Source organism: Caretta caretta, chromosome 1, assembly GCF_965140235.1.
Source record: "Caretta caretta isolate rCarCar2 chromosome 1, rCarCar1.hap1, whole genome shotgun sequence".
NCBI classification, from domain to species: Eukaryota; Metazoa; Chordata; order Testudines; family Cheloniidae; genus Caretta; species Caretta caretta.
In genome coordinates this window covers 310,090,629-310,110,459 of record NC_134206.1, presented here as the reverse complement: position 1 = coordinate 310,110,459, position 19,831 = coordinate 310,090,629, and the positions used below count along the sequence as shown (strand labels likewise).

Sequence of the window (19,831 nt, the reverse complement as noted above, 5' to 3'; positions counted from 1 at the left end):
GGAAGGAGGACAGGGCCTGAACTGCCCTCGCACTCAAATCTGTGTCTTCCACCTCCAGGCCCTGCAGAGACTTCTTTATAGTGCAGGTAGCCCGGCGTGGAGCACGCTGGCTCGTGCCTTCCTGCGCCGCTTCTGAGGGCTCCGATATCACCAGCAGCTCCTTTATCTCCATTTGAGAGGTCTTCTGTGAGACCTCTTTGAGCTGCTGGTCATCTACCAGGACCTTCTCCGGACCTGGAAGCTGGTATCAGCAACCAGGTCCATGGCAGCTGCTGAGGGGATAGATCTTCACGTGGAGCCTCTGCTACACAATCCCCAACTCGGTGTGCAGGTGGCAGAGTCCCCCTTGGTGCACCAGAGGCTGGTTCTGGCAGGAGTCACCAGAATCGAAGCCCTCCTGGACTACAAACGGGGAGTCTGGGTGGATCCCCTGTTGCTCGCTCAGCACATGGGGCTCTACACCCTTTGAATTCCCCAGTGTATATTTCAGAAGGTGAGGGCAGCTTTATCGCCTGCTTCTCGGGCTTACCTCAAGCGGGTCCTGCGGGACAGTGCTCCTCGCCCACCCCACACCCCAGGCCCTCCAGATCTGTTCATAGGGCCCTTGACCCATGAGTCCCCCCAGCCATCCCACCCACACACCTAGAGCCGGCTGTGTGACCTATAGCCAGTTCACTTTCAAACTGCGCCAAGGGCACATATTCCAGAGTAGCAGCCATGTTAGTCTGTATCCGCAAAAAGAAAAGGAATACTTGTGGCACCTTAGAAACTAACAAATTTATTAGAGCATTCTTATTATGCTCTAATAAATTTGTTAGTCTCTAAGGTGCCACAAGTACTCCTTTTCTTTTTAAGGGCACATATGTACACACTCATGCTCCATACTCTCCATATCCTCACCCTCATGTCTCGCCCTGATACTAACTGGCTGGATCTACTGCCACCTATTGAGGGTGAGGAACCTCAGTGGGCTAGCCTATATTCCACCTTGGTCCCATGGCCCACTGGGATATGGGTTGGCGGCTCCTGCATGGAGCCATGAGCATGGGCATGTACCTGGCATGGTTCACCCGTCCCCGATACCTGTCCCTTTTGTGGCGTGAGGGAGACACTGGTGCATGTCTACCTTGAGTACACCAGGTTGCAGTCCCTTTTCTGGCTCCTCCTAGACGTACTGATGCTGAACTTCTCCCCCGACCTTTTCTTATATGCACACCCTATCTGTGGCCCCACAAAGTCATGGGACCACCTCGCCAACCTTCTCCAAGCGATGGCCAAAGTGGCCATCTCTAACAACAGGGAGAGGATGTTGGCTGAAGGGATTCTCTGTGACTGTGGGTCCTATTTCCGTTCCTCTATCCACTCTCGTATCTAGGCAGAGTTCCTCTGGGCAGCGTCCGCTGGCTCCCTTGACACCTTCAAGGAGCAGTGGGTGCTGTCCAAGGTTCTCTGCTCGGTGTTCCTTTCCGGTTCCCGACTTTTGACCCTTTGACCATCACACCATGTTCTTGTTGTTTTTTCTGTTCCTCCCCACCCCTCCCCCAGTAATTATTTGAGTCCCGGGCTCAGTGGATCCTCCCCATAGGCTGGGGGAGGGTCCTTTAGCCGTGTGCAGGCTTATGTTTGCCCACTTCCCAGGAATCCAGTACGACCAGTCTCTGGTAGCTGTCCAGAGGAGGTGCTGGTCTTTAGGTGGAGGATGATGGATGGAAAATGATTGAGCTTCCCTAAGACATTTCTGGTAAAATTGTCAGTTTGAACTATTGAGTCACATAGTGTAGACTGAACAGTGGGAAGCCAACAATAGAGGGGATATCCTATGTTTAAAGAAAAGACTCTCAAGATCAATAATACAGAAAGCAGAAGTTCCAGAATAGTCTTCGCTTTGTTGGCTTCCTGGAAAGTGTGGAGTCCTCAGTACAATTCCTGCAGGAATTTTTATGACTGGTTCCCTGTATATCAAAGGGTGCTTGACTTTGTCCTCATGCTCAATCCACGGATTTCTGGTTCCTAAAGCCAAGTGCAGAGCAATGATTTAGCAAACCTGAATTTCAGCTGTAGAATATAAGCTCAAGTGAAGAGCTTTGAACTACTGCAGTAGAAGAGAGAGTTCAATGTTTTGTTTTGAGGTAATATGACTTTTTCCATTCTCAATAATTACTAGGTTGAAGTTCTCACAAAATAGGGGAATAGTTCTTCTCCAACTCCTATGACATTACAGAATAAAGCCGTTTGTTTACTCCTGCTAGTATAATATGATCCTGGAATAGTGTGTATGGGGAAAGACAACAGGGTCACTGCATTAGCCAAATATCTTCTCCAATCATGATCTGGATCAGTTTTGAGGAATGAACTTATTCTTCTTTTTCTGCCACATACTTCCAAAGGGAGAGAGAGTCTTCTCAGCAGCCATCCAAGGAATCCGAGAAATAGAGTGGAAAGGAGCTATGGAGACAATTCTGCTTGCAGCATGTGACACATAATTACAGGTCTGATGCTGGTAAACCAAGTGCCAGCTCTGGCCAAGGACACAGGCATTTTATAAGAACTGAAACTCATAGCTGAAAACCAAACCAGCTCACCTGTATGTTAATTCTGTTCAAAAGAGGTATTAGTCTTATAAGAATGTATTAAGTATTTAGACTATATGAAATGCTTGTAAGTTGCTGCATCCATTAATCTTACTTGTAATGTCTGTATTCCATGCTACTAGGTAAAATATAAGTTTGTTTTATAAGTGTAAAAATCCTGCTCTGAACTTGTGAAGTCACATGGGAAGACTTGCTCTCCCTGCCCATCTGTGAGGACTATCAAAAATTAAGTGGGCCATTGTAGGACAAAAGCTTTATTGATTGCCCCTTCTACCCAAGGACAGTACGTGCAGAAGGCCTTATCTCATTGGTTTGAATGCTGGAAGAGGGAAATAAAAATAGCTAACATGAAGATTTATCATCTTTGTTTGGATTCTTACAAAGGCTGGCACTGAGAAACAGGAAGCAGAGATCCCCAGGGTCAACCTAGGTTAAGCCCTAAAAAGACATTCAATGCTGACATATTACTACATATCTGTCATCTTTTGAATCACAGACTGCATACATGATTGCTTGCTTTAACCTGTAAATAACTCTTATTTCTTTTTCCTAGTTAATAAACATTTAGTTAATTACAGGACTAGCTACAGGCATTGTCTTTCGTATAAGATCTGAGGTACAAATTGATCTGGGGTGAGTGACTGGTCTCTTGGGACCGGAAGCAACCTGAATATTTTGTGATTTTTGGTGTAAGTGACCATTTATCACTAAGTCCAACTTGCATGGGTGGCAAGATAGACTGGAGAGCCCAAGATTGCACAGCAAATCTGTGACAGAGCCAGAAATCAGATATCCTGACTTTCATTCTAATGTTTTAACTTCTTGAAAATGCTCCTTGCAGGGGGCCTGATCACGAGCCCACTGAAGTGAATGGAAGTCCATTCATTGCATTTAATGGGCTTCGGATCAGATCCTAAGAGATAGCTAGTTCACTGCTTCTGGTGGCTTCACACCCTCCCCACAACTGAATTAATAAAGGCTTAGGCCAGCCAAAGGATTGTAAGCACTGTACATTATGCAATAAATTCTCATGGAGGAGGCTGAATAATTTCATTGTCTAAGAAAAGGCTGCAAAACTATCAGAATGGACGATATGCTTATTCAAGACCAGTTCTATAAATTGCTGGTTGCTAGTATAGATAAAAAACAAAATAAAATCTAAGTTCCACTCTGAAACTTGATGCCCTAAATTCTTCCACACTTTTGTGTCTTTGTAAAAATAGGAGAAAGTGTCTTTGTTATTTAAACAAAAACAAAAAATCCTACATCCAAGGACAGGAAAATTACATACATTTGTTATGATAGGGTTGTTTTTTAATAACAAGATGCATTCAAAGGTGTTTATGGGCATATGGACTATGGTAGGGGAATGTCCACTTTCGGTAGCTCTGAATGCTGTCAAATGCTGGGTGTCATTGGGGGTTGAGGGGAACTTTATGACTGGAGCTCCTATGTGCTAAGATAATACAAATAAAATAATAACAATAATAAATGTCATAGCTTCTAGTCCTCAAGTCCATTACAATATTCTTTGAGGGAACTGCTTGTATAAATCACTCAGGCAGGTTCCATGTAAACCCCCCTTTTAAAAATTCAGATCTTTTGGTTTGGACCTTTGAGGGAAGATATTCGGCTCAAAATGTTAAAAACTAATCCTTCATCTGTGTTCCCTCTCTTTGTCAGGGCAACGGCCTTCCAGCTGCCATACTCAATCTTCCTGGGAAATGTGAAACAAAATAGATTTTGTTTGCCAACCAATATCTGAGAAGATTTCTAAGTGGTGTTGGGTTGGTAAGTTTGAGCTTGAGTGAGAAGAGTCTGAGCACAGAAGTTCACAGCATGTCTTCTGCATGAAGAAGGAACTGAGAAGAGTAAGAGGAGACTGCCACAGAAATGAGTGGTTCCCAAAAATGGGATCATACACTTCCATCTACTATAGAGTGTGCAGGGTAGGAAAATATGTCTGCAGTGCCACGTAATTCACAGAAAGGAGAGAACGGTGGCTCCTCTGTATTTTTCTCCTGCTCCTCCGACACTGAGAGGGCATTAGTGCCGACACTCTATGGAATAGAGAATCCCTGGTGCTAGGTTTTAGGCGAAGGAATGGGGGGCAGCTTTGTTTCATACCATGCTCTCTTCATTTCCACGTGGATTTCCAAGCAAATGCGTGTCCAATAAATACTGCTAGTTGTTCTAGTAATTAATCCTGCTGCTTCTTTTTAAAAGTGTCACAGCACCAGTGATCATATAATATGCTGCCAAAAAGGAACTGTTTTGAGATGTTTATATTTGGCTGTTTTTGACAGAGTGCACTGATGCACCTTAATAGAAGTATAACATAAGTTTAGTCCCCGAGAGGTGCCAGGTGGAGAATGAATGGTTTCTGTATGTCACAAGAGGAAGAGAAGACAACATTTTTCCATTAGTGCCTGTCACCAGCACGTTTTGTCAGATACTCCTTTTTGTAGCCAACACAAACCCCATCCAACTCTCCTTTTGAGCAGCAGTGCCTGGAAAAAAAGAGGACTAAACTCTTCCACAGAAAACCATCCTCTTTACTGTGAAACTTTCCATTTCTTCCCTTAGTCCCTAGAATACTGAAGTTTTGTAAATATGGCTGCAGCAGTAGAAGCGCTCTGTGAATTTTTGCAATCTTTGGGGACAGTAAAAAATATGTGAACTAGGAAGGTTCTTTTAGCTGCTTTGGTAAAATTCCACCATAGTCTTCTATCTTAAACTTTCCAACAAATGGACCATCAGCTCACATTTTTATGGGTGTCCAACTTCTTCCTCCATAATGATAAAGGTTCCATACATCTCTTTTGAGCTCTTTGCTTTTCTTCTGGCTTTTGAATTTACATTTATAGATTAGTCCCCCAATTTCCATAAATGTTTAGATGTAGCACCAGCACAAAACATAGTAATATTATTATTCCATGGTAGGAACGCTGCAAAATGGAAGCTTCTTATGCTTTACTGGAAATTAGCTCTAGCAGATTTACCAAGAGATACATTTGGTCCATTTAAATGAGCTTTTTCAATAGCACAAAATGCAACATTAATAGTGTTGTGTCTATTCTGCTGGCCACCAAGATAGTTACCTCTCTTCTTATCGCTATGGAAACAGTACAAATTCTCTAGCTGGTGTTTCGTCTATACCTTCATGGTCTTCTAATGTAAAGATAAGAACAATACCTTAATGCAGTGATACTCACGTTGAGGCTTGCGAGCTGCAAGTGGCTCTTTAATGTGTCTCCTGCGGCTGTTTGCAGCACATGATATTAAAACACTGTGATTCAATTATTAGAATCAGGATACTTTTATTATGTTATTAGTATCAATTGTAAACAGTAAATGAAACAATGAATTCACACTACTGTGCTCTCTGGGGTAATGTTGATTGCTAATTTGGCTCCTGAACCATTGAGGGGTGAGTATCACTGCCTTAATATGTTTTGTGGATTCAAGAACAATGGACTAAATGACCTGAATTCTCAGTTCCACTAAGGGCCCTTTACACTGTTCTGGTAGTGTAAAGGGGCCTTACAGTGGGTATAAGTGTAATTTACACTTATATCTAACAGAGTTCAGGCCAATATTTCTTGCTTTGCTTTATTGTTTTCCAGTAATTGCACATAATTTACTTTAGATTGGTGAAGAGAATTTAAATGACACCAACACTTAGTAAAGAAGGAAGTGTTGTTTACACAGTCAGTGGATCTGGAATTAAATAAGATCCAGAGATTTCTTCAGTCCTACTACCTTTCTTTTCAATAATATATTCAAATCAATATTCTGCATTTAAAAAATGGTGGTTCTATAAATAATTGCTCACTGAGCACAAGCTTAACATACTTTAGTACTACATTCAAAAATCTGGGCTGAATTATAACATCAGTTATATCTCTCTAACCTCACTGAAGTTAACATTTCACTTAAGTTTTAAACTATGTTAGCCGGCATTATGCCCTAATGGAAATGCTCTCCCTGAGCTGCCAGGTGCTATTAAGCAGTTGTTGCACTTTATAGAGCTAGTTGTACTTCAGTAATATCTAAAGTTATTCATAACTTGACAGATAGATACATTATGTACACAATCAGTTAGTAAAATAAGAGATCAGCCAACCTTCAGGATAAAAGTTGCTATATAAAAGTGTAAAAGCCTGATCAGATCATGATCACATGAAAGACCATACACTTAATTTATGGTACCAGTTAATTCTTTGGACGTTATTAAGGAATCATGAAAAGCTCTTCTGGGGGAAAGTGCTCATTGAGATTGGCAATTAAGGACTCCTCTATATATCTAGGGACCAGTGTTGATAGACACTGAAGGAGCTACTTTCAGGGCTTGTCTACACTTACCAGAGGATCGACGCTGTGGCGATTGATGCATCGGTGGTTGATTTAGCAGTCTAGTGAAGACCTGCTAAATCAACCACTGATAGCTCTCCCGTCAACTCCTGTACTCCAGCTGATCGAGAAGAGTATGGGGAGAGCGTCTTCCATCGATGTCGCGTAGTGTGGACCCCATGGTAAGCAGATCTAAGCTACTTCACGTAACTCAAATTGTGTAGCTTAGATAGACTTTTCCCTTTAGTGTAGACAAGGCCTCAGATTTCCTTGGCTGAGAGAACATTAAACATAGCACAGGGACTCATGGATAGCTATAGAAAAGGTGAAGCAAAAGAGGGGATGGAAAATGGGGAGGGCATTTAGGGAGAAACACTGGGTCCACAGAAAAGAGAAGCGTATAGTATTATTATAAACGACTGTTAACATTCAACCCATGATACCCCGAAAGTATGGAACAGGAAAACCTGTGCCTAACTGAAAATGTCCTTTAAGTAATATAGTCTATAGATCAGGTACAATGGGTAGTTCAGCCTGCTTCCAGCTTTGGGGCAGAACTATACCTGTCAGTCACTGGCAGCAGGGGAATGCCTTCTGAAGTTCCCTCCAGTTGAGGTAAGTTTCGCAGCCAGGATAATTCAAATCTACTTTCCTACATTACAGATTGCAGTAAATATACTCTGAAGAAAAAGCACAACCATTTCTTCTACGGCAGAACATGGTAAATTCTGCCTATGAAACTCAAGTTTTCAGATGTCAATTTCTGTATTCTGGATGATACACTGATCTCCAGGGTGGGTCATATCTGTGGACCTTATTACTTGAAGAAAGGAAATTTTCACATAGGTTCAGATACATTTTACTGTTCTTATTCATGCTAAGGTCCACAGACTCACTACAATGGGATTTTAATAGCAGTGTGCATTCAGGGTGGGAAGCAGGATCATTATTTTAAAGTAGACGTCAAAAATGAAATAGATAATATATTAATATCTCTTCTACCTTTCCCGTTGGCTACGATTGGACGACCAATACGCAGACTTTAGTGAATTTATGTATTGATGGCCATGTAGCTGTCTAATATATCTTAATGCAGGAAAGATGACTACTCTGCCCTGAGCCTGTCAGTGCTCCTAAGGACTGGACCTCAATGCTTAAGCAAAGGATGAACATTTCTTGAATTTACTTAGGGAATGAATGTTATGACAGTTATGAGAGGACTACCTTTCTGAATTAAAAGTACAATACTGTATCCTATTGGAGAAAGCTCCCATTTAAACTAAACTCATCTGATTGGAGAACATAGCCATTGAGTGACCTACTCTAATGGACAGGAAGTATAACGACACCTCCTGGAGGGACTCAGTCTGGGTAGTGCTATAAGGAGAAGAATGAAGGTCCAAGGTCATGCTTGTAGACCCCAAATAAAAAAACAGTAAGAGGACCAAAAAAATGCCACCATGGCTAAACAGCAGACAAGAAGAGGTGATTAGAGGCAAAAAGGCATCTAAAAAATTGGAAGTCAAATCCTACTGATTTGGAAATGGAAAGAAGCATAAACCTAGGCAAATCAAGTGTATAAGAATAATAAGGCAGTCCAAAAAGGAATTTGAAGAGCAACTAGCAAAAGACACAAAAACTAACAGCAAAAAATGTTTTAAGTACATCAGAAACAGGAAACCTGCCACATAATCAGTTGGGTCACTGGATGATCAAGGTGTTAAAGGAGTACTCATGGAAGACAAGGCTGTTGCAGAGTGTCTAAATGAATTCTTTGCTTCTGTCTTCACTGCAGAGCACATGAGGGAGATTCCCAAACCAGAGCCATTTTTTTTAAATGACAAAATGGAAGAATTGTCAGTAGAGGAGGTTTTGGAACAAATTGATAAATTAAACAGTAATAAGTCACCAGAATAAGATGGTATTCACCCAAGAGTTCTGAAGGAACTCAAATATCAAATTGCAGAACTACTAACTGTGGTATATAACCTATCACTTAAATCAGCCTCTGTACCAGATGACTGGAGGATAGCTAATGTAATGCTGATTTTTAAAAAAGGCTCGAGAAGCAATCCTGGCAATTACAGGCTGGCAAACCTCACTTCAGAACCAGGCAAATAGGTTGAACTATAGTAAAGAACATAATTATCAGACACATAAATGAAGCTGATGTGTTGGGGAAGAGTCAACATGGATCTTTTAAAGGGAAATCATACCTCACCAATCTATTAGAATTCTTTTAGGGGGTCAACAAGCATGTGGACAGAGGTGATCCAGTTGATATAGTGTACTGTGACTTCCACAAAGCCTTTGACAAGCTCCCTCACCAAAGAGTCTTAAGCAAATTCCTCTCATGGATCAGTTAAAAGATAGGAAACAAAGAGTAGGAATAAACGGTCAGTTTTCACAATGTAAAGTTGTTAATAGTGGGGTTCCCCCAAGGCTCTGTACTGGGACCTGTGCTGTTCAAAATATTCATAAATAATTTGGAAAAGTTTGCAGATGATACTAAATTACTCAAGATAGTTAAATCTAAAGCTGACTGTGAAGAATTAAAAAGGGATCTCACAAAACTGGGTGACCAGGAGGAAAAATGGCAGATGAAATTCAATGCTGGTAAATGCAAAGTAATGCACACTGGAAAACATAATCCCAACTATACATACAAAATGTTGGGGTCTAAATTAGCTGTTATCACTCAAGAAAGCGATCTTGGAGTCATTGTGGATAAATCTCTGAAAACAGCTGCTCAATGTGCAGTGGCAATCAAAAAATTTAAGAGAATGTTAGGAACTATTAGGAAAGGGATAGATAATAAGAGAGAAAATATCACAGTGTCACTACATAATCCATGCCACACCCACACCTTGAATACTGCATGCAGTTGTGGTCGCTCCACCTCAGAAAAGATATTTTAGAAATGGAAAAGGTACAGAGAAGGGCAACAAAATGATTAGGAATATGGAACAGTTTTTATACGAGGAGAGATTAAAAAGACTGGGATTGTTCAGTGTAGAAAAGAGATGACTAACGGGAGATATGATAGAGATCTATAAAATCATGAATGCTGTGGAGAAAGCGAATGGGGAAGTGTTATATGCCCATTCACGTAACACAAGAACCAGGAATCACCCAATGAAATTATTAGACAACTGGTTTAAAACAAACATACTGAAGTACTTCTTCACACAACACATAGTCAACCTGTGGAACTCATTGCCAGGAGATGTTGTGAAAGTGAAAACTATAACTGCGTTCAACAAAGAATTAGATAAGTTCATGGAGGATAGGTCCATCAATGGCTATTAACCAAGATGGTCAGAAACTAACCCTAAAACTCAGAATTCCAGAAGCTGGGAATGGATAATGGGGAATGAATCAACTGATAATTGCCCTTTTCTGTTCATTCTCTCTGAAGCATCTGGCACTGGCCACTTTGAAAGACAGGACACTGGACTCGATGGACCATTGGTCTAGTCCAGTAAGGCCATTTTTATTTTCTTATGCTCTATCACCTTGCAGCATTGGAGTAAGATTGATGCTCTAAAAAAAGTGTTTAGGGTTGATAATTGTACAAAACTTCCTTTTCTTGAACATGCTGACAACATATTACAGAGACTTTACATTTTAATTTGGACATTTATACACCCACAGTAAAATCCTCTCGGAAGAACTCAAGGCTATGTTTCACTTATTTAACAGGGTAGTTAAACTATTGTCTTTGTATCAGCCAGTAGAATATGTTCTATTTGTTGACTTCTCTTCTGAGGTTTATGACAGCAATAATCACTTTATCCAAGTATCCATTTTAAACCTGTCTGATCCCAGATGCAGGACTGGTCTTGCAATTGCAAACCTCTTCTGTGAGACGGAGACATCCAAAGATGCAACACTAGGTTCATCAGGCCAGAGAGCCATAGTCTCTACATCCAGAAAGGCATAAACGTTGTCACTGTCACTCTCCCATTTCTGCCCTGGGGTACGGTGTAATAGCTGGTAAGACACATATCAGTGACCTTGCCCAGCTTTGCAAGATACCATTCACCAACTCCTATCCTGTGTCCTCACACACAGAGAGGCCATAGGGTACTTTACTGTTTCAAGATGCAAAAGTGTTGATCATCAGCCTACCAAAATGTCTTATGGTGAGTGAGATATTTCTGCTAACATTCTTCTGAAACTGATATCCCTGACAATCCCATGTGAGTTTGTTTGTCCTGAATCCAAGATATTCCAGGAACCAGTGCTTTTCCATAATCTTTCTCTCTGCACAGAACCCTGATCAGAAAAATTGTGTGTCAAAAGAGAAGCAATTTCCTTATTCCCTAAAGCCAATATTATCGCTGCCCTGATCCTGGCGAGAGACCCTGGAAGCACATGTAGGACGAACAGTAATGATTGAAGTTGGGAAAAGAAAAATGCTGCCATCCCTCTGCAAAATATACGAATTGTCTAAGGAGGGTTAAAATGGGAATGCTTTGAAGACAAGTCTCTTTTAGGAACTTATTGAAATTAGGAATTCACTAAATTGAGTTTATCAGCCTTTAAATTCCAGGGCTTGACATCTTCTTTTGTCTCCCTGTCAGTTTCTTAGAGGTAGCCTGGTGCGGGATTGTTACTTTTCTGCTATCCCTTTCTACTTCCCTTCCGTCTCTGTTCTCCCTCCTTTGTAGCTGGCTTCATTTTCTTTATTGGTCACAGCTGTGGGTGCATGTCTCCAGGACTGGCAGTTCTGGGAGCGGTGTGGGGGTGTGGTCAGCCTGATTACAGGTAAGCAGGGAAGGATCTCTTCTCCCTTCAGCCTAAACTCTGTATGGGGTCTGTAATGCTCATTACAAATCACTAAGATAGCTGGGAACTGATTTGTCTCAGCATCTAATCCCAAATACCAATACCCCATGTACCTGTGTGAAACAGATGTGAATCTGCCTCCCCAACCCAAGTGTTAACATTGCTTGTGAAAGCCTGGAGGGGCACTTAGGGTGTCCGATGACAGTCCCAAATTGTTAATTTATTTAGTTGTGGTAGTCTGATGTCACCTGATGGTTTCTGGGGTCTTTCCTATAGAGTATGGTAGGAGCCAGAACTATAAGGTGACTGTTCTGATGACATTGAATCTCCTCGTCTTTCCATAAAGTTTTCCATTGTATCACCAGCTGGGAATCAATTTGTTTCAGCATCTGATCCCAAAGACCAAAGCCCCATGTATCTGTGTGAAACGGATCTCAGAGTTTCCACGATCAAGGAAGGCAGCGGAGACAATGCCTGCCTGGGTTTGGATGCCTGTAAAGCGCCTATACAGGGAGAGGCCACTTGTTCAAGTAAAATTGGACACAGAGATTTCTCTGAAAATATTCGAGAGACTAGTGATACCTCTGTCCTCCAAGAGGCTGGGCTTATTTGTCTCCCCTCCCATACATGGGGTCTTTCTGGATCTCTCAAGGAAGGTACTGGCCTGGAGCTCAAGAATGGGCTCCCTAGAAGCTCCATTCCTCTCTGTTGAATGGAATTCACATGAGCTAGGTAGGCATGTTTCCCCTGGAGGTCTCAGTCATGTTGTGTCCGGAGCCCTCCATCTGTGACCCATTGGGAAACAGATGGAGAGGAGGTGGTTAGGCCCCGCAGTCAGAGGTGTGGCTGGTGGCAGTGCTTAAATTGTGCCAGGGTTTGCCGGTGCTTAGCCCTGGCACCTCTAGGCTTGGCAGTTCATATCCCCAGCACCTCTGGGCTTCCACATCAGTTATGAAAGTAAAAAAAAATTGCTTGAGCCCTATCACCTAATTGCATGAGCCCCAGCACATCTTTTATTACAAATTAAGCATTGGCTGGTGGTGCGGGCTATGTGGACACAGACACAATCTTCTGTCTGGTGCTCTGCCCTTCTGGCTTCACTCCCTCCTGGGGGATGTCTGCTTGTTCTGGAGCCAGTTCTTGTCCAATCCTGCTAGACACCTTTCCTGCTGGGGGAGAGGGCTATGGTAACCCCGCTGGGCCTGGGCTGCATCTTATTCAGCACAGCCAGCCTCTCCAGTCCTGCCTGGCTCCTATTCTACCCAGGGAAGGGTAGGGCGAGGTGATCTGGCCCAGACAGGACTATGAGGGAAACCGCATTCTTCCCACAGTGCAGGCTGAATTCTTTAACGAGACACTCTATAATGTGGGGGCGCATGAGACACAGACCCTTTCTTTTGTCTCTGCCTTTTCTTGGCTTATCTCTGTCCTTGAAGCCTCCAGGAGCACTAGCTGCAGTAAATGCCCCAGGGAAGGAGAACTGACAAAACAATGTCCCCAAAAGTAAATGCAGCCTTGGGACATGGCTGGGAATCAGAAAGAACCAAATTATTAGTCTAGAAATTTGAAATAAATTTAGAATTTTCCTGAGAAATCTGCAGGGAGGTCTGGCTGAGCCGCTGGCCAGTGTGGAGGCAGAGAAACCTGGAGGGAACATCAGGAGGTAAGACACTTCCCTACTTCCAGTGGCTGACAGGGCTGGTTCTGCCTCCAATCTGCAAGCAGGCTAAAGTACCCATTGTCGTGGATCTGTGGATATTACCAAGAAGAAGAAAGGAGCAATTTCAGCATAAAAAAACAAACTTGAAATGTACTTTTAAATTAGTAAATTTGCCTTAGTGCCCCTGCTATCATGCATGTATAGCAGCCCTCCTATTAATAAATTATGCTCCCTTGGATGACATACAGCATATAAAAAAGCCATCTGTTATCTACTTTGCACCAAATCAAGAGTGTGGGATGGAAGTGAGAGCGCACCTTTTGTGCCCTGCGCTTGTCTGCTCGTTGATTCTGGTGGTAGATACGACTGAAGTTGGAGACAATTACAGGAACTGGCAGAGCAATGACTAAGACCCCACTCAGGGAACATATTGAACCAAATATCTTCCCAGCTATTGTCTTCGGCACCATGTCACCATACCTGGGTTAAAGAAAACAAAATCTATTTAAAAACATTAACTACTCTTAAGTATCAGATTTAAAGTCAAACTAGCTAGAAACTATTTTTTACTATAATTTGCAAAGAACATTTCATACACATATACATTTATCTGTATGTCTATGTGCTGTATGTATGTGTATCATTTCCATTTTAATTTAGTGCTTAAGTCAACACAGTTCCTAGATCTGGATCTAAATATTTTTTTCATTCCTTCAAACCTCCTGTCAATCCACAGACTTGCTGGGACTTGAAGACACCTCTTTTTGATGCTAGATACTGATTTTCTAGTAAAGGAGGAATACAGTGACATTAAGAATTGTCTAGAGGAATTTCAACTGACAGCTTATAAAGAGGCCTCTGTTCTCTATACTCAATAGTTTGTTGTATGGGCAAAATGTGTAACTAAATGCTACTGAGTTCAAGAATAAGCTAAATATCTTTAAGTTACATTTGCTTTTTAATTGGTTGGGTTATTAATTACTATTAAACATTTACATAGGACTGTAAATTTGCATAGCATGTTACACAACATAGGTAAGACACACTCCCAATCCCAAAGATCTTACAGTCGATATAGGACAAGACCGAACACAAAAGCAAGATGTAGGATAACACTGCAGGAGATCCAATGTTTGGGAGTTGCTTTGATGAGAATAAAACATGTTTTACGCAGGGATTTGAAGGATAAGAGAGAAGTGGGTGAAAACAGGGAGACTCTTCTAGGCATGTGGCAGGTCCGAACACAAGAATGAGAGAAGGAGATGAAGGGATGAGTAACACAGAGGTGGGGGCAGGGCATAGGGAGCAGGAGGGGATAACAGTAGAAACGAGAGCAGAGGTATGTGTCAGGGCAAGATTCAGTAGCCTTTAAGGCGAGGAGGAGGGTTTGACTTTACAGGGTTGAAATGAAGTGCTAATGGAGGGAATCAAGGAAGCAGGTGATACTATAGCCTGGAGCAACCTCTGTAATGATGGCAATGACCATACTTATTTTATCTAAAAAGAACTGTTTAGTGGCTTTACAAGACCTGGCCAGAACAACATGTACAACAGTGTGTCACACGGATAGATACTAAAACACCTACTGTAGTTTTAGTTTTGTTAATCACACTTGCTAAAAACTAGTGACACTAATACGGACCCTGCAGAGATGGGCAGAAAGAGTAGTATAGGATGGGTTCTATCTTTTAAAGACTACATGCGGATGGTGTGAGGAGCAGGATATTTTAGGACAGGAAAGAGACCAGCGAGAGACCCACACTTTCCATTACATTAGCAACTGTATCTCACAATACAGGTGTCTCCACCACCTACCTTACACCTGTTGGGGGTATAATCTTTATATTTCCCCCCAATACAACACAACCCAAACACATCAGGTAGACTACATATTTATATATTAGAAAGAATCATTTATACTTATGCATGATCTAAAATTTCAAGATGGTGCTTAAAATTAGGTTTCTAAATCCACATTAGGCCCCTAAATAAACAGCTTGATTTGCAAAAGTGCAAAGCACCTAGAAGCTCCCATTGTCACTAATGGATCATTTTGGACAGTCAGAAGGCAGTTCTGGTTCCATTTTTATTTGCATTTGTTGCAGAATAAAACACTCTGTTCGTAATATAACTGTATGTTTGTGAAAGTCTACTGCAGTTTGATGTTAATGGTAGCAAGGATTCTAGGCCAGTCAGCATCCAATATTTTTGTAGCCATGTATATATTCCCAGGCTGTGACACAGGATGATATTTTTCTATTGCATTTCAAAAGTGTTATATAAAATTTGGAAATAAAATGTTTAGGATTGTTTGTATAGTGAAAATGTTTCTCTGTGTCTGTTGTATTAAATGACAGTAAAGAGCTGGATTTAACTTCAGCTATAAAGTATCCCAGTTCTGACTACCTTTCCTATTTCTACTTGAATAAGGAAAAAAATGAAACATTTTCCAACTATAATCTTATTTGGCCCTTAGTTAGTGTTAATAATAGCCTCCACCTTACTGATAGCTCTAATTTGCGCATGGCAGTGTCATAAATATAAAGGGAAGGGTAACCACCTTTCTGTATACAGTGCTATAAAATCCCTCCTGGCCAGAGGCAAAATCCCTTCACCTGTAAAGGGTTAAGAAGCTCAGCTAACCTCGCTGGCACCTGACCCAAAATGACCAATGAGGGGACAAGATACTTTCAAATCTTGGAGTGTGTGTGTGGGGCGGGAAAGGCTTTTGTCTGTCTGTCTGGGTGATACCTTTGCCGGGAACAGATCAAGGATGCAAGCCCTTCAACTCCTGTAAAGTTAGTAAGTAACCTAGCTAGAAAATGCATTAAGTTTTTCTTTGTTTTGGCTTGTAAATTCGCTGTGCTGGAGGGAATGTGTATTTCTGGTTTTGTGTCTTTTTGTAACTTAAGGTTTTGCCTAGAGGGATTCTCTATGTTTTGAATCTGATTACCCTGTAAAGTATTTACCATCCTGATTTTACAGAGGTGATTCTTATACCTTTTCTTTAAATAAAATTCTTCCTTTAAGAACCTGATTGATTTTTCATTGTTCTTAAGATCCAAGGGTTTGGGTCTGTGTTCACCTGTACCAATTGGTGAGGATATTATTATCGAGCCTTCCCCAGGAAAGGAGTTGTAGGGCTTGGGGGAATATTTTGGGGGAATAGGACTCCAAGTGGTCCTTTCCCTGTTCTTTGTCTAAAACACTTGGTGATGGCAGTGTTTTACCTAATCCAAGGGCAAAGACTTTGTGCCCTGGGGAAGTTTTAACCTAAGCTGGTAGCAATAAGCTTAGGGGGTCTCTTCATGCAGGTCCCCACATCTGTGCCCTAGAGTTCAGAGTGGGGAAGGAACCTTGACAGGCAGTAACTTGTCTAATTTAAATTTTCTCCTGCTGAGAAACACTGTGCTGAAGATGTTAAAGTGCACTTATATTCAGAAGAGTAGTATGGAGAAACGACAGCTTCTTAATCAACCCTGTGGGTAGTCAGAATCATAGCTGCTCAGTTTTGTGACAAAACTAAAGGTTTTCCTACATTTATTCTGTTTAGGTCTCCTCTCCTATGGGACCTGGTTTCTATTCTGGTATATGCATCAACAAAATAGTTAACTAAGTTCCAGATGGAGGGCCAAATTTTACATTCAATTATACTTGTAATAACCACACCACAATGTCTTTGTTCCTAGTGCTGGTCCCAAGCCCAGATAAAGTGGAAGGGTTGGGCAATGGCTTGGCAAGCCATCCCTGTAAAACGTCTCTAGCTTTGACATGCAGAAGAAAAACACGTACAACGTACAACGTTAGCAATTTCATCTGCTTTATCTGCTTCGGCAGTTTTGTCTACTACTCAGAATGGAACCAAGCTTCAGGATGCATCTAAATCTTCTACTAAATGCAGAGGAGTCACACTGTATGATGATGATTCTTCCATAAACAGAAATGGGAGGGAAGCACCTGACAAAGATGATATGTCGCCTTCTGAAGCAACATCAGTATCTGAGGATGGACCACGGAATGTCTGATCATTAACAGCTGTTGGAAAAAGGACTCTCTTGGCTGAAGAACTGGAAAGGGTGACTGTTGTATGTGGCATGCAAGAGACACGGTGGAATTTAAACACTGACAGCACAACTCTGACTTGTAGCAGACCTTTCAATTGTTGCATGCCTAATGACACATCTGAAGGGCACACTGGTGTTGCTTTGATTTTGTCCCTGTGGCGCAATCTGCACAACTGACTTGGCAGGCCTATTCTCTATGTCTGATAGCCACCATTTTGAGTTTGAATGGAGGATGTATGGTAGTTATTAGTGGATATGCTCAACATGACACAAGGCCTGATGCTGAAAAGGATGGTTTTTATACCAGGTTAGAGGACGTTGTATGTAGTATGTGATCCTGACTACATATTGCCAACTTAGAAGATATGAGCATGAGAATTGGCCATGATAGAACTGGATTTGAATTTGTACTGGGACCACACAGCTTACCGGAGGAGAGACCAGATAATTATTTTCATCTATTAGAATTTACTTCCACACATGAACTATTTTTAATGTCTACCTGGTTTCAGCACAAGAACTGCTATAAGTATACATTTCAATATCCATTGGGTAACAATACAGCCTTGGATCACATTCTAGTTTGGAACAAGATGTATGTATATTTAGGAGTGCTGATCTTGCTCTGGAATCTGATAATCAACTCCTAACAGCAACAATGATGTTCCATTTAATAAAGTTCCAAAGACTTGTATCTACTGCGTTGAAACGTGTAAATGTTGATAAGCTTCATGATGAATGAACTGCTAATAATTACACAGGTAGCAATTTCCAACAAATATTCTATATTGCATTACCAGCTGTCTAACACACAAGAAGCATGGGCTTTCTTCTGGGATTCTATCACACAGATAGCTGGAGAACAACTGGGACTAAAGACAATGAAAAAGCAATACTGGATTACAAATGATACCATCAAAGTATGGGTGAGAAAAAAAGAGGCATGGTGCAGAATGGATGAACTGGAAGGTCAGAATCAAGTCAGTGAATGGAAGAGGAAATGGGCAATAGAGGAAAAGCAATGTCTTGAGTGAGCAGTCATGAGGGCCTGTCAGAATGATCATAATCAATGGTGGAATGGTATGGCACAGTGTATTCAGAAAGCCTCCGAAAGACATAACCAGAAATGTGTATTTGAGACTATGAAGTTCCTAAATTGCACATCCAGTGTGGTTTCTGTACAGCTCAATTTAGAATCCATGGTATATATGTTCTGTGGAATGTTACTGAAAAATGACTAGAGCAAGAGAAGAAAGTTTCATCGCGTTTATAGATTATAGCCGATTTTGACTCAGTGGATACTTTTATGCCCATATGGTGTGCCTGAGGACTTAATGTACTTAGTGGAAGAATTGTACCATGCTACATTTAGCTGTGTGAAGATAAATGATTGTTAATTGCAGACTGGTTTTCAGTAGACTCAGGAGTATGGCATGGATGAGTTCTGTCACCTTACTTAATGTTCTAATAGACTATTTGATGACAAAGCTGACTGAGGCCAAAGCAGAAGGTGGGAAATTTAAAGATTCATCGTTAGAGGATCTCGAGTATGTGAATGATATTGCCTTACTTGGACTGACTACTGACCAACTATAGCTAATGCTGGAAGAGCTGCTATGGGATCTATGGGATTTAATCTATGGGATTTAATATCAGTGGTGATTAACCAAAGCTATTCATGCCTCCTATAAAATGGAAATGACCTGCTGATGCTGCATGTATATGGCAATTATACTGAATTGGTGGATAGTTTTATCTGTCTGGTAGTCAGTTGACAGCAGAAGGTTCTATATCTGAAGAAGTCACACATCGGATCAGTCTTGCATGAATGGCATTTCAATATCTTCAAAGGACTTTGTTTGGGTGGCGTGATGTTGTGTGATAACTAAGATACAAGTATTCAATGCAGTAGTAACATCAACTCTGTTACATGGAGCAGAAACATGACCATTATAAAACAGCCGAGGAAAGGAAACTAAACAGTTTTCAGTTTTGAAAGTTATGGCGTATTCTTAACATCCATTGGTTTGATTTTGTCACAAATGAGGAGATATGTAGAAGTTCCTGGCAAGTTGCAGTCTTGTACCAGTTGAGAACAGGATGACTGCAATAATGGGGTTATGTACACTGTGCAGAAGAAGGTATGCTTTTACAAAAGGTCTATAGAGCTGAGGTCAAAGGAAGTAGAACATGAAGCTGACCACAGATGAAGTTGGAAGATGCAATTCTGAGGGATTTAAGAAATCTCAATCCTCCCATACTGACCTTTACCAAAGGAAGAACACTTGCAAGGGGCTGTTCAAGAGGGAAGTCCATTCTATACACACCTGTGGCTACATCAAAAAGAAAAGGAGTACTTGTGGCACCTTAGA

The 19,831-nt window shown here is 41.4% G+C and overlaps 1 protein-coding gene across 3 annotated transcripts in view; it reads right to left on the bottom strand.

Moving 5' to 3' along the window:
- Nucleotides 1-19,831, bottom strand: part of KCND2 (potassium voltage-gated channel subfamily D member 2) — a 455,155-nt gene that overhangs the window by 29,999 nt on the left and 405,325 nt on the right. For all 3 annotated transcript variants that reach the window (XM_048836176.2, XM_048836174.2, XM_048836175.2), the window contains exon 3: nt 13,713-13,875. In XM_048836176.2, coding sequence (XP_048692133.1) covers nt 13,713-13,875 — 163 coding nt within the window. The remainder of the gene's footprint in view (nt 1-13,712; nt 13,876-19,831) is intronic.